Genomic DNA, 15875 nt, shown 5'->3' with positions numbered 1-15875 from the left:
GTTGCCCAATTTGTTCATGAAGGTTTTCTTTCAGATTCCACTTGGACATGTTTGTGGCACAAAAGTTTTTCTGATTCATTTCTGCAATGGCTGGATGGATTCAAACTGGCTCATTTTCCATGGCTAATGTATTAGGGTCTAATCCTCGCTTTTGAACCTGAATGGTGAAAATTGCACCAAAACAAATGGTTGTGAACATAACCCGTTTTACAGTATACCCAATAATACCATTTTCTCAAGCTCTAGAGAATCATCAAATTCCTAGAACAAAATTAACAATAAACAGCACTAATGAGCATGAAATTCCCAACCCAACTGGATGCAGTGCAAGATAAGGAGGTTCATGACTAAGTGCAGTGATGCTGGGACCTCTGGAGAGAGGAGCTTATTTATAACTTGAAAAACAAGGTTATGGACCCCAAGAGTTTTGCAAAATGTACATAGTATACATGGTTACAGAAAAGGCCCGAGGGAACCATCCTGACTCTCATGGTTTTATACGCCCTTTAAATGTACATTATATAGAATTTTGGACCTGTTGGAGGTCAAGATGCAGACTACCATTCTCTCAAAACATGTTCAGGCCCTTGTCCTGGTTCTAAAGTTGCAATCCCTCAGCCTCGTTGGTCAAGACGCATGGCTACAGTCCATGGTTAGGAAAGATTATATGATTATCAATACCAGAAGTAATGCATCACCAACACTCCCACTTACATCCACAATTTAAATTCAATCAATTCATCGATTAGTCCCCACATTGGCAGCAGGTCAATTGCAGCATTTTCAATCATGAAGTGTTGATTAAATGTGAAACAGGACAGTTTATCACACATGTAACCCATCCTGTTGATATTTTTGCATATTGGGGATGGTGGGGGAAATATACCAGTTTACATTGAAATAAATTGGCATTTATACCTCAGACATCTTCATTAAATCAGTATATATTAGCACAGCGATCATAAAAATAGCAGTTTACTGACCCAACTAGTCACTTGGTGATTTTACAGAGCAATCTATCTCTATTTTAGGTTAATGGGCGCTGTTGAAATAATGGGATATAAGACCAAATCTGATCAACAGACAATATACCCCCCCCCCCCCCCCCCAGAGATACTGTCAGCAAGTACATTTTAAGCAGGATTGAGGATTTGGTCAAAACTGCTATTGGGAACCGGGATATATGGGCTTCTTTATGATGGGACATCCGGACAGGTCTCCCCATTCCCCCTAAATGAAGTAGGCCAACATTAGATACTTAACATTTTATGTAAATGTAATTCAATCAATAGGCTTACCTGGACAGAGTGCTATATTCTTTCAAAATGACTTTAGTCTCTTGATATACATGTATATTGGCGGTTGCATATCAGTTTTCCAGAGTTCTCTCCCACACAATAACTCCAAGCTGAATAATTCCTCTAAATCACCATGTCCCGCATTAGTCAGTCTCATGGAACATTCCTCGAGGCACCACAGATATAAACTACCAGCATTGGCATTGGCGTATACACCCAAATGTGGAACACATAGGCCTACACAGAACATGAGGGACCATATCATAACCAAAAGGCCTATAGAAATCCATATATTTAGGCCTAGGCCAAAAGACTAGGCTTTCAAAGGCCTGCTGATCTCTCCTATTTCAAGGATAATTGACGAGTACATTTCAAAGCAGCTGAGTCTTTGTATATGCATATCATCATACAAGTTACGCTAGGGCAGTTTTGAATTAGATTTGGGGAACCTTTTAACCCTTTCCATACGGCTGGCAAACATGAACCATCCTAATTGATATATCCCATTCATTGTTTGGCTTACTCCCTTAAATTCGATGAGTCAAGGTGCATCAAACTCTGGTTGTCCCAGCATGCATGATAGGCCTACACTTCATTATAAAAATGTTCTGCATGTGGAGGCCTGTGAAGCCTTGGAGCCATAGGTACCAAAATTGTGTCAATGGTACTTGAAACCCCCGTTGAGTGGTCCTTACTTGGTAACCCCAAACAGGAGTTGCATACAAGGATAACAGACCAATCGTTCATAATCATGGCTAAAAAATCAAACTCCAACTTGAGAGGGCAAGCAATACCATTCTGTTTAATGTGGGATCATGAGCAGATCATAGAATTCAATATAACTCTCAGTTAACCCTTCGGCTTATCTATTAACCGGGCTGCAGCCTCTTGAACCTTAACTGTTTATTTCAAGTCCAGTCATCTGTTTATAATTGCCCTACCTACATACTTCGGGGGTTTGATTACAGGTAAATCATTAAAGGCTGATTGTATAAGAGTTTCTTATAAGTATTAATTTACCAATCATTCAGCTGACTTTACCACAGGAATTGATACATGCCCTGAAGCAGATACTCTTTCACTGCTAAGAATTACTTAGGAGTGTCTCGAGATTATGCCGGGCGGAACACTATAGAGTAGATTCTCCGGCAGAGCTTGATGAAGCTATTGCCAGTCATGCCCGTTGATCAAGCAAGGATCCTTGCTTGACCAGTAAGGGCAGTTCTCAGACCAGGAGGTGATGGGAATTCCTTCATTATCATCAACAGTCCATATCCAATCTGGGTATACCAACACGAAGGCATTTGTAATGTGGTCAGTTGGTGCCATGTCCTTTATAAAACCAAACTTAGCAGTTTGACTGATAATATGCCATCAACGTCTTGAACTGACCAAATGATGATGTCAATTACTGACATCTGCTTTTGCCCAAAGAACCATGCCATACTAGATGATATGACAGATTAAGGATAGATTCATAAAAGGTGCCATCACCAGAGAAATTTCTGAACTAAATCTAATGAAATATTCAAAAGAATTAATTCTTAGTGGTATGACAGTTCAAGGATATATCACCAAAGGTTCTATCATATTGGTCAATGTCTGAACAAAATCTATAAACCAGCCATTGGAATATTTGACCTAAATATGACATCTGACACAAAAATGTGACCCAAATCAATAGACTTCAACAAGATTCCACATGACCTCATTTTTTTGACAACATTGTAATTTCCTACCACTTGAAATAAGAGAGGACATTGATTAAAAGAACTGATTGCAATACTGTTCCTCACTGTGATCCCAAGAGATGGTACAAAACTTCTTTAGAATCCACCCTTGGGACCAGACCTGTTGAGAAAGGGGGAAATATCTTTAGGAATCAGAAGGAATGGGAATGTGGGCAACAAAGAATGAATGATGAAGGTTGCTCACAAATCCTCAAAGAGGATGACCTAAAGCTGGCAGCTTAAATCCTCATAGAGGATGACCTCAACCTATCCTCAAAGAGGATGACCTCAAACAGGCAGCTTCAATCCTCAGGGAGGCAGAGGAACAAGCTGCTGGGGGAGTAGTAAATTACTGGGAATGAATAGGCAAACAGTTTTTTCTTGATTGATATTGTGGCCTCGATTATGGCAATTACATTGTTTTAATTAGGCTGAAATGGCCTCATCAGAATCAAAATTGCAATTGCTGTCAACCTAGATAGAATCATTTCAGCCGTTTCCCATTACTGCTGAAGAAAATAGCCTCTACTCACCGTGCATAACACGAGTTGAATGGGGACACAACAAAGAAGGTAAAGCATCTCAAGACACATACCAAACTGTAGGATAGGACAAGGAGGAAAGGGGATCAAAAATGTTAGTTCCAAGTTCTTTCATGATGTACAAAACAGACCAGGGTGAAACCTGGCTCAAAAACTGTCAAGCAATGGACGAGAAAGGAGTTAATAAGGTATTTGAAATAACCTTACACATCTGGCCAACGAGAGGAAATAGCCCACCCCACACAGACAAATTATGGCTTTATTATGAGTACTCAAGACTTCTATGCAGTGATGCACTCCAGTTATACTCCTAAGTCAAGAGATAGTCATACAAATGGTGCAGTAAGCATCCTCAAGTGCTAGTTCTCGAAAAACTTATTTTCACACTCAACTACACCAATGGAATGCTGGATGGAATCTCAAAAACAATTCAACCAATGAAACAGTATATTCCACTCAAAAGCAGTTGCTCTGGAGCAAAATCATCACAGGAGATCGGTGGTTTCTAGCTATTAGCCTATCAGGCTACTGGCAGGTAGCAAAGAGGTACAGCTAACTAACAGATAGCAAGCTTGTTACTTGAGTAGTTTTATTGGACCTATCATTGCTTTAAGTATAACATAAAAGTTACCTTGACAAAATCTGTTTGAAATATGGCATCTTAAACTAACAAAATTAGCAGACACAATATGGTCCATTTTGGCATTTTGTGGTGAACTCCAAATACATGTACATTGTATTTTGAAAATGTTCATGTATTTGGAGTTAGCCACAAAATACCCCTTAAAAGAGGCATTTTTGCACCTTAGCTCAGCAACAATTATATGAAATAATAACAAACAACTTACCTTTTTCTTATCATCGTTCCTATAAATCCGAAAGGTGTCATTATCTAGGAGTCTTGATTCATTCCTAAAAAGATAGAGATCAGTTTGACATCATTACGGTATTTAATTGAAAAACTAAAAATGTTCTCAAATAAAATATATCAGTGTGGTGCAGCAGCTAAACATCGAGTTATAAAAAAAACAACCAATGGTGTGTTCAATGAACTGATCGAATCACCATCAACCGCCTGATGGAAGATTGCAATCAGCTAAAGCGTTTGGCCCTGAAACATGAATCGCTAATGAAAATATTGTTTTAGAAGGCTGGCAAATGTCACAAGTTGAAGTATAAACCTGAATTATGAATAGAACAGTGGTGAATTCGATGAACTTTCTATGCTTTCTAACTTTGCAGAGAATACTCTCACTTTCTCAAAATTTAACCAACAAGTTTTCCTTTTTGCTATAAGCAAGACAAAATCAATGGTGGAATAGAAATTGTTTGAAGCATGCTAAATAGGGTAAAAAGGTGAAGTCCAGCTCAATAACAACTCCACTATCTGAAAAAAAACCAGAATGGAACAAACAGGACTTTTAGCAAACTTACCACTTTGGTTGTATTAATCCATATAAAAGCCTAAAAGCTAACAGAAAATATATACAACAGAACAGGGTACAGGTATGCAACACAAGCAAGTGCCATAAGAACACTTGCATGCATGCCTGCAGGGTGAAGTTACAGCAAACAGCAAAAACATCAAATAAGTTTTTATGTAACCTGAACAGACAGATGAGTGCTGCAAAGCATTCTTTTCTAATGATTTATTGAAAGCAGCTTTTTTTCTGCAAATTACAAGAAATCCACAAGAATATGTCTGACATGCCTTGTTGATTTAGGGTTTAGGGCAGATATTGAGTTATTCACATTGGCTGATTGTGCGCAAATTTACCTTTAAAGTGACTTTTGAGAACTGATTGAGACATAACCTTCAGAAGACACCAAAGCAGAGAGAAATCGGTAAGTGTTCGATCAATGGTACACATTTAGGTAGGCTATACAACGAATATTAGATTCAGTCTGACTGCCTATAGGCCTATCAATGATGATTTAAGGAGTCACAATAAAGACAACTTCAATTCAAAAGCAATCTCAAGCAGGCAGTCAGATTAGCTTAGAGAAGCCAGGCTGAAGTTAAATGGGCCAGTTCAAATTGCCAGAATGAAACCAAATAAAAGGTAAATTCAAGCAAAAATAAACAGGTTAACAAGTACCTTCTGCCCTGTACAGACATGTATATGCAAGTAGTTTCTGAACACGTAGGAAAAAATGGCAGAGGCCACAAAAAAAACGGGCTCAATGAAACGACAGGTAACAGGCCCTATACAGGTCAAAGTACCAACAGATTTGAGAGAACCTTAACCTTTTCTTCTACCAGGACCTAACATCATGATATCTGAAGATGATTGTTAAGATTAGCAATCTGCTGATTTGGAGTTAGACACTTACTTCATCTGTTCAGACAATGTCTATTAAAGTGATGGCATCTTCAAATCTCCTCAACTTTATAACAGGCAGGTTTAGAGCTCATTTTAAAGTGTGATCTTGGAACCTTTTGTGTTAAGATGGGTGATCTGGTGATGGAAGTATCCAAATTGAACATGTTGAAGTGGAGGGACTCTCACCAGAACCAATCTCTCTAACAAAACCAACAGCGATGTGACTAAAACAAGAAGCCCAGGGCCTGGAAGCTTTGCTTTATGGACATATGGCATGCCAGGCCCCAGACTGGGAATTCTTCATCAATTGTCCAATCCTCACTGAAGATCTATAGAAGCAATTTCATAGGATTACAGGATGCACCCTCCCATTTCATGAGAATGTGCATTATCCAAATCCAGGTCGGAAGTACAAAAATGAATGAACAGCAGTTAAACCATAAACACAAGTACATACCTCATAAAATCCTCAAACTAACACTAAAAAATCCTTCTCCTCTCATACAAAAACTACTAAGAGAGGAGCGAATAAAATTGAGCAAATAGCGTATGCTAGTCAACCAGCACTTCCAAAGAATATAACAGGACCAATACCAAGGCCAGTTTATATACCTTGGTCTGATACAAAATACGTAAGAATTTACATTTAGACCAGGATTTCTTTGCAAGAGTATTGAAATTCTGCAGGTGGAAGTACAATCTGTCTCTTATCAGGCTTACTGATGAAACCCCGTAATAAACGGAATGAAATGAAATCATTGAAATGAAAACAGACTAGTTCGATGGCACCAATTCTGATATCTGAGTTTTTAGTTTTGGCCGGCTGTGTGATTGGCTGCCCAGGCCTGCAATACTGACTGGAGTACCAGCCTGAGTCATTGTCAATCTCAGAGGAGATGAATAGCAATGTTGCTGACTATAAAACCAGGTAGCCGAGGCTTTAAACTTTGAAGACAAGTTCAAGACCAATTCCTCTATTGTGACTTGCACTTACGAATTGGGTGATACCACTTGCTCTGTTTTTATCTTTTCATTTCATTTCCACCATTTCATTCTTGGATTGATTGCAAACCCTCTTATCTGTGATATTACCTGCTCAGATTGATAGAATCTCAGATAGAGAATGAAAACTAAAAGAAACACCTGTAATTTAAGGTTCCATATCAACCAGGACAAGAAGAGCAGTGCACATGTACAGAGAGAACTCATATGATTAGTTTCCTGCAAGACTGGACTTTACTACAGTTGAATGATTTCAAAGTCTTGCTATAAAATCCAAAAGTAATGGTTTTATCCCCAATCAGCAGTTTGAGGCTGGAATGATAAACTTCAACAGCATGGGTAGCTGAAGTCACTGCCCACGCTCATTTGGGCTGCACAGCCACAGCAGCGATGCTCTCCTCAGCTTTGTAATAGGCCTGGATATTAGGCTCACTGGGTAATATGGCACCATTTTTATAGAAAAACCCAATACAGTGGAACCTCTCTATTAAGGACACCCTCAGGACTGACAAGTGCTGTCCTTAATAGAGAGGTGTCCTGATCAGAGAGGTCAAATTGAATGGAAACACCCAATTTTAATGGACCAAAATTAGTGTCCTTAATACAGAGGGTGTCCTTAATAGAGAGGTGTCCACTAAGGGAGGTTCTACTGTACTTGCACAAGTACAAAATCAGAGTTTGTTGACTTCAGTGTCAAGTGATTTCCCTCTTACTTCCTGATTATCTGAGGACAGGAACTATCCAACTGAAATGAGATTTTCTTAATTTGCTATCCTAGTTTGACTCAAGTATCAGCATTCTTTGATGTTACTTACCTCTCTATTATAGACAATTCCAGTACTACAGAGGTCTCCTGATTACAGCGGTCAAACTGAATGCAAGTTTGTCGAAATGCATATTTTGGCAATGAATACAGCTTAATACATCATTCCAACTTGAAATCACCAATTAGCATTTTGGGGGACAAACTATCAAATGAAAGGAAGTTCTCTGAGCATTTCTTAATATGTAACAACTCAACAGTTTGGTTTTTTTTAATTCAACAAAATACAAAAGGAATAACAGTCATTATAGACAATCACTTTTGATCCAGAGACTGAGTTCGTGCTTTCAAGCCATTGGTATCTGCACAAGAAACAAGGTGAGGTATGGAACCATTGTCTATAAACAAAGGAATGACCATGCCACTTAGAAGATATGCTGCTTCTGCCAAGGCTCAAATTACGAGCCGTGCAAAAAGGAAGGTACTGAGCCTGTGGTACTGAGTCGGCATTACTGAGCTATATTACTGAGCTACAAATTGAATGGAAACACCCAATTTTAATGGACCAAAATTAGAGTTCCATGACCTGCCTGCCTACCCTAAAGATGGTGACCACAACACCATAAGTGATAGACACACAAATACAGTGGAACCTCCCTTATAGCGGACACCTCTCTATTAAGGACACTAATTTTGGTCCCAAATTGGTTGTTTCCATTCAATTTAACCTCTCTAATCAGGATACCTCTCTATTAAGGGCAGAGACCTGTATTCATCCACGACCGGAAGTGTGGCACAGTCACATAGAGCTTATCAAAATGTCAAGTTGTGGTAAATACATGGCTGGGATGGACCAAAGTGGAATTAATTCTCAATCTGTGGTTGATTCTTAATGTACAGAGTCAGGCCATCACAGAAATATGCTTTTTGATAATATATTTAAGAAAATGTGGTCTCACTGGTCAGTTTAGAACTTGTACTTTGACAGGGCCATATCAATGCGCCAGTGACGTTTTGATGGATACGGTGTACGGAAATCTTTTTTTCTCAGGCAATCGGTATTGGAATTTTTTAAAACTTTATTATGCTATTGGCAAAGGGTTCTTCTTGACACATATAAAATTTTGTGCAGATTGATTGGTCCAATGAGTACTTTTTTTACCAAAACCTATGCACAACAATGTACACGTAATGTACACATGTTTTAATAGAGGACTCTGGCCTTAAGGACAGCACTTGTCAGTCCCTAGGGTGTCCTTAATAGAGAGGTTCTACTAATAATAAGAAATAACCCCTTTGTATCTTCAAGAGGTACACTGGTGGTCCTAATTAAGTCAAGTTTTTAACATGTTATATGAAGATCATATGATATGACAGTGGTGTCATTGGAAAGTTGGAGCAACTGGTGGTTTCCAATTTAGCCTACACTTCAAGCCAGCAATCAACAGGCCACCAGCTGTGACAACTAAAGGCTAGAACCTTTGGTTGGAAAGATAACCTTTCTAAACGAACTTCGTGGTTACTCGAGGTCTACTGTAGGATTGATCCCGGTATAAGCATAAGAGCAAAAATGAGGAGGATTTAGATTTAAATTTTCAAAAGAATGGCAGGACATGTACAGGTACTCCACCTTTTCTATTTTTCTAACCAGTGCACTTCTTTTTAGGTAATAACTAACTATCACAGCTATGGAGGACATATATATAATATGATCAATAGCTGATGCAAGCCGACTGATAATGTGGTCCTAATCCGGCTGAACCTTTTTAGCCTATTTTTTCAACTAAGAGAGTGTTTGGCCTACCTGATGTTATTTGAGGTTCCCTTGATCACCTTGACTCCCAGACCACCTTCGGCGGCAGCATGCACGGGGCTACGGGGCCGGATGAGAAATAAACGGAGCCGCACTCGGCTGAATGAACAACCGCGAAAATGATCACGTGATGACGTTATCGTCTGCTGAAGATCACAAACGATACTGTATCCGATACCATAGTACAATGGTATATGCATAAGGCCATGCATCGGAACGATTAACCCGGTTTACCCTCCACCTACCGCATGGGTTCAGAGCGTACTTCAAATTTGTTCATTATTTGTGAAAAAGCTATTTATTTTATTGTTGCCATCATTTTTTTGTTCAAACAATCTTTCCAGTGGTTCATCTTATCCTAAACTGATTTTGAGAGAATATCTAGAAAAAGATCGCGTTCCTATTTCAAAATCGACCGAAATTCTGTTAGTTGATATCATTTAAAATCAAGCCCAAAATGTCTACTTTAATTTTCATCTTGTCATCCAGCTTGTGGCTTTCATGGGTAAGACCATAATTAGTCAGTGTAATTATTCGGCAATTTTGTGTGGCTGACTAGGCAATTAATGAGGTAATCCCTGTCTATCAATTAACAAACAAGCCCTCATCTTTTTAAATCTCTCGGACAGTAAACCGGATTAATCATTCCCATGGCCTAAGCATCGTATAAACTGGCCACGTGGGATCGCAATCAAATGTATGAAGTCATCTCGGAGAGAAACGGTTGTCTGTTTTAAGCACAAATGGAAAAGCAATGTATTCATACTGGAGAGAAACCATTTTCCTTAAATCACTCCACAGTGTAGTGGTGTATTCATACTAGAGAGAAACCATTTTCCTTTTATCACTCCACAGTATAGTGATGTATTCATACTAGAGAGAAACCATTTTCCTCTAGTACCTCTGGAGAGCAACCGTTGCCATCAGCCACTGCCCCTGTCATTACACAGAGTAGCAATGTATTCATAATGGAGAGAAACCATTGTCCTTATCATTGCCTCAAATCACAGCACAGAGTAGAAGTGCATTCATACTGAAGATAAACCATTGTCCTCATAACCGCCGCGAGTCACTGCACAGAACTGTAATATATTCATACTGGAGAGAAACCATTGTCCTCATCGCCAAGTAAACATGCACCCAACCACAGGATCATTGGGTTGAACCTAGCTCGACCTCAGTCTCTGTGCTCCCATGCATTTGCAGACCTGTTTGGCCCAGTTGAAATTGGTAAAACTCCACAGACCAGCCTATAGACAAATCTGTCCAAACTTGACATGGCTACGAAATGTACAAACAATTGTCTTAATAAGTTTAGGAGTTAAGTTTATTCAATTCCATAATGAAAAGTCTTTACATTACTAATACACCTCTTGACAACATGATAAATAATAGTTCTATGAAATAAATTAAACATAAGTCGTAGTTCCACCTATCATAAAACCACGTGTTTTTTCAAGACCCGTGTCTTCGCCGTGTGTCAAAAAACCCGGGGCGCACTTACACCTATCAGTGGTGTTAGATAATGGTTAATAGCCCCGGCGACAGGTGCGCTGTAGGTAGGGGGGGAATTGGAGGGGAATTTTGCGTGCGCAATACCGAGGCAACTACACCGCGCCATCTGTCGCCGGGTCTTAGAACTTGCAATTGCCGGGGCTATTCAGATTCCACCTATCAAAAAACCCGTGTTGAACACGGGTCTAAATTAGCCCGATGGGGCTAATAGACACGGGGATTTGACACATGGGTCTATTTAGACACGGCAATTCATAGGTGTAAGCGCAAAAGACACGGGGATTTGATAGGTGGAAGTACGACTATAGAGACAGAAAAGATTTGAAGAGTACATGTAGCATGATTTCCTATCAGTCATCTCTTAGAAATTACTGAGGTCTTGTAAAGATGGCAGTTTTGGTATACATCAGAAAATGTATACAATCGTTCTACCCATTTTTATGTACACTTTTGGATGCATATCTATTCTACACCCTATGCTGAAACTCAACGGGTCATACTTCTCCTTATTAAGGGACTTACAGGTCATATATGTATTTACATGTATGTTTAACATTGTTTAAAGCTATAATGACCCACATATCCAGCAAAATTCGAAGGATTTATCAAATAACAAACTTTCAGGCATCATCATTATATAGAGTTATTATATGAATTTTCTGATCAAGGACATGCACATATATTTTGTGGTGTATACCTGAAATCAATATATGTTTCTAATTTAAATCTTATAGACAATGTATTTAAAGGATGAGACAGTTTATGAGAGTTGGCCTACAATGTACATAGCACATTTCAAAGAGACCAGAATATATTATGACCTCACTACATTGACCTTGTACGAATCTGTGATATACACCGATTGGATGTAGAGATACAATACAAATAGCAAAGAAAAGCAGTTTGTCAGTGATCTTAAAAATACAAGTTATTGAAATGCTACCACTGACTCAAAATGCCATAATTCTGGCAAAAAAACAGTTTGTGACAGGCCCCATGTTCTGTGAGTATGTACTGATGGTAGGTGTACTCTCGCTTCAGTGCACACATTTCTTGGTGAAGTCTGGTTGCAACAGACTGTGTTATGACCACGGTATTCCTTAATAGACTGGCTAATATTTGCCGATTATTGCTCTTTTCCTACCAGGTTCGATCACAAACCTAATTCTGCCAGTGCATAAAACAGTAGATATATTATCACGATGAAGCCGACCATGATCCATATGAAGCTGTAGCTGGCTGAAAAGAAAGAACAGGAATTTATCAATACATGTACAAACGGATTCTGTAAACATTCTTTTATCGACAGAATTAGACCAGAAAGTAATTTCTGAAGAAAGATCAATACAAATCATTCAGTCAATCCAGGTGAAGACCAAGTCAAAACAGTGTGACAGTGATGCATGTGTGTTGCCCCCTACCAGATCTCCAGCCAAACACTTCAGCGATCACTCAACAGGAAAAGCCCAGCCAAGCAAAATCATGACTATTTTTGAAATTGTAGTAAACTATGAATGCTTACTTCTATTTTTGACTTGATGGTACTGTATTTGGTCATCAGCAGATATACTAAGCAGTGTGAAGTCCTGTGTACCAGTTAAGGCACGGACTGAGTCAGTAGAGGGTAGGAAGTTGACACCAGTCACAAATATATTGTGGGCTTCTTTTATGCAATATAATTGCTGAAAAAGAGGAAATAATTACAGTTTATTTGCGCTCATGAGCTATGAATAGTACATATTTGTGCACTGCTTTTCTGGTCTCTGTGATGTGGGTGAGAGTAGAGACAAAGGCGTCCATGAAATCAGTGAACTTTACCAGCCAGCAGAAATTTCCTGGAATTCCAAAACCTTCATTACATGTAAATGTCAATTTTCTCACCTGTAAACTGAAGGATATATACACTGCCACACTTCCCCCTATCGTTCCAACACCAACAAAAGTGCCATCAGTGCTGCAATAGAGACACGAAATAGTGTCAGTGATAAATTTTCTTTAAGCGTGGCACAATACTAACCCTGTGACTCCCACTTCATCCAATTTTAACTTTTGAGGATTTTAGAGATTATCCCTAAACATAAACAAGTTTCACAACGATTGTGTTTAAACCCCTCTCACCTAACATAAAACACTGACAACCGCCCAGTATACAGGAACTCTAATGGACCAATGTTTTACCTGAAAAGACAAAACTCGCTACTCGATTTGCATCATCGACCTACCTCACATCCAAACAAGATATAATCTCCTCTGACAGCATGGTCACACCCTTGCACTGGAAGTCTGTTGCATCCCACCTGGCAATATAGGATGGTGATGTCTTCTTTCGGATTAAAGGAATGTGTGCACTATACAGCACCACTTTTTTATCACTATTTTCGACTAAACCATACCTGAAAACAAAACAGAAAACATGTGGATAATGTTCCTAAGGCAGTCTAAATGGCCAGCAGTAATCTGCAACTACCTATGATATACCCATATCAACTTGATTTCAGATCGTTCACATAAACATTGTTTCAAAACCTACATGGTGACATGACAACAAGCAAGTAATTTTGACAGGTCTTACCTACAAGCTCTAAATCTGTATTTACCCTCTGTTTTCTTTGGCCAAACTAACTCTAAGAATTTACTACCATCTTTCGTATTCCACACTTTAGCACCACTTTTACCAATAGTTACAATCTGTAAAGAGATTTGAAACTTATTACTAACAGAGCAAAGGAAGAAATCCAACATTTAATAGGCATTCCAATAGGCAGCGTCGAGTTTTACTAGGGTATGTGTCAAAAATTCAGACAAAATTTATGTATTCAATCACACACCTTGATCTTTACCACTGACCTACATGTACAGGTACTACCTTAATTACCTACTTGACTGCCTATTGTACTAATAAATTGCCAGATCATTGAAATCCGGACTTCCTTACCCGATTGCCTTTTGGACTAATAGCCACATCATCGACTTCATCATCATATGCTTTGACTTCAAATGATTTCTTCATGTCTGGGAACTGCAAGGGAATGATGACACATTTTTTCAAATATTTTCCAATGCTACAATTTTGGGGGTCATATAAAGGAGGGGACAAAGTGATCAAAGATCTAAATGCCATATGTCAGTGCCCCCAAAAATAAGGTCTCCCATGCCACCTCCATGATACCTCGGAACAAGCCCATTCAGAGGCAGAGTCTGCGAGAAGCCTTGTAAAAAGTAAGTTATTTTAAAGTACAATTCAAAGAATGACGCACCTTCCAGACTCGTAAATATCCATCACTGCCACCGGTCAGCATCAGCGATGCATCTTTACTGAACCGTACAACATTTTGAACTCCACTATCGTCTGAATAGTCTGTTTTTACATCGGCAATTTCATCTACTTCAAATGTCACTACATTAGGAGCAGAATCATGGGATTCTGAATTTGTGAGGTTGCCCTTCCTTTTACGCAAATTGTCATCAGTATCAGGCGCTGAAAACATGGAAAATGAAGTATGTATGTATTGATTGTTATACATAACTCCTCTTAGATTAGAATGAATTCAGTCATCCTGTTCCTGGAGTTTTTAGATATTAAGTATGTAATACGTAGAAAAGATAATCAGTAGAAAATTGCTTTCCATGCATGTTATTTTACGGTGGACAAAAGGCTAGGGTGGTCGCCAAGAGGCTAATAGAATGAAACACATAACAAACACAGTTATGAAATGGGGTCCGATGTTGGTTGGACACAATGGCACTACCTGCAAAACACTCCGAGCATTTTTGAATGGAAACTGATTTGATGACTCTCAGAACTTACTCTTGTTGGGCTTTGGTTTAGCAACTTTGTATTTCAGAGAATAGACTTTGCAGTTCTCTTCCATGCCGACTGCGAGGACATATCGTTTTCCATCATCCACGGTTGCGCTGTTCATGATGGCAGATGTCCCAGTATCATAGCGGAATGCACTCTGAGCCTGTAGTTTGCCATCGGATGCGTTACATGACAATTCAAATATTTCCTAAGGCATGAAAGAAAATAAGTCGTCCATTTCAAGAGCATAGCATGCACAGTTACACTTTAAACACCAAACTGCGATACAAGATGTCAGTCTCTCTTGACTTAAGTCAGAGGCCCTCACACCAGGCGGAGGAAGCCACTGAAGGCCACAACAAACAAGCAGCAAACAAGAGACTGCATGTTCGCACAATACATGATCTTTAGTTCGTGGTACCTATATTTAGGTTTGCTTGGGCCCACTGACAATGACTTCCTCCGCCTGGTGTAAAAGGGTCTATACAACTACTACAACCTACCAGTAATGATATGTTTTATTTGCAAAACAAAATACGGTTTAAACTTTCCCGGTTACAAAATATGGTGAGCACAGCAGCACAAATTACAAAATAGGGGATTGAGACAACCCTACTTGACCAAAATTACCCCAGAGTCGCCATATGGATGTCCGGAATTAGATTATCAAAATGTAAATCCGACAATCGTGTACAGCAGTAACGCACAAATAAGAACCGCCTCGGCCGAGTCGAGTTTCGTGTCTCACTCACAATTATGTTTGGAACGCCAGTGCGGGATTGTCCTCCACCTCCACCAGCAAGAAAGTGACGATCCCCCAACGACTGAACTGTGTAAATTGGAAAATCTGTCTTGTGAAGAACTCGATCATTTTTCTTGGGAGCCATGTTGTTTTTTGTGACCTTGACCCCGCGCCACATCGCAAAGTCTTGGGCGTTTGGTCTATTAGCGTTTAGACACTATCTTGGCAACCCGCTCGCAGGGTCGCTCACTTCGGGATTAGCTGACGCGAGATGAGGCACCAGTCCCAAAAAGAACGCACTGGCACTTACCCGCGCAAGCGCGGCGCTAGTAATCGAACACGCT

The 15875-nt window shown here is 39.4% G+C and overlaps 2 protein-coding genes across 14 annotated transcripts in view; both read right to left on the bottom strand.

Annotated features, from left to right (window-relative positions):
• LOC135486420 (uncharacterized) overlaps positions 1 to 9537 on the bottom strand; it is a 37292-nt gene extending 27755 nt beyond the window's left edge. For 10 of the 13 annotated variants that reach the window (XM_064769181.1, XM_064769191.1, XM_064769192.1 and 7 more), the window contains exon 1: positions 1299 to 1501. The gene's annotated coding sequence lies outside the window, so the exon portion shown is untranslated. Of the gene's footprint in view, positions 1 to 1298; positions 1502 to 4418; positions 4483 to 5004; positions 5054 to 5347; positions 5406 to 9463 lie in introns of those variants that run through there. The other 3 variants (XM_064769184.1, XM_064769186.1, XM_064769185.1) reach the window with 3 other exon arrangements.
• Positions 9538 to 10799: 1262 nt separating this feature from the next.
• LOC135486029 (prolactin regulatory element-binding protein-like) lies at positions 10800 to 15697 on the bottom strand. Its single transcript, XM_064768485.1, has 9 exons — positions 15542 to 15697; positions 14796 to 14997; positions 14245 to 14465; positions 13923 to 14006; positions 13560 to 13675; positions 13210 to 13380; positions 12869 to 12941; positions 12510 to 12669; positions 10800 to 12226 (listed from the first exon to the last, which is right to left on the bottom strand). The coding sequence occupies exons 1-9, from the start codon at positions 15674 to 15676 to the stop codon at positions 12141 to 12143; spliced, it is 1248 nt and encodes a 415-aa protein (XP_064624555.1). The 5' UTR covers positions 15677 to 15697; the 3' UTR covers positions 10800 to 12140.
• Positions 15698 to 15875: the final 178 nt, after the last annotated feature.

The sequence above is a fragment of the Lineus longissimus genome, chromosome 4 (assembly GCF_910592395.1).
Source record: "Lineus longissimus chromosome 4, tnLinLong1.2, whole genome shotgun sequence".
NCBI lineage: Eukaryota > Metazoa > Nemertea > Pilidiophora > Heteronemertea > Lineidae > Lineus > Lineus longissimus.
This window is presented reverse-complemented; position numbering and strand designations above follow the sequence as displayed.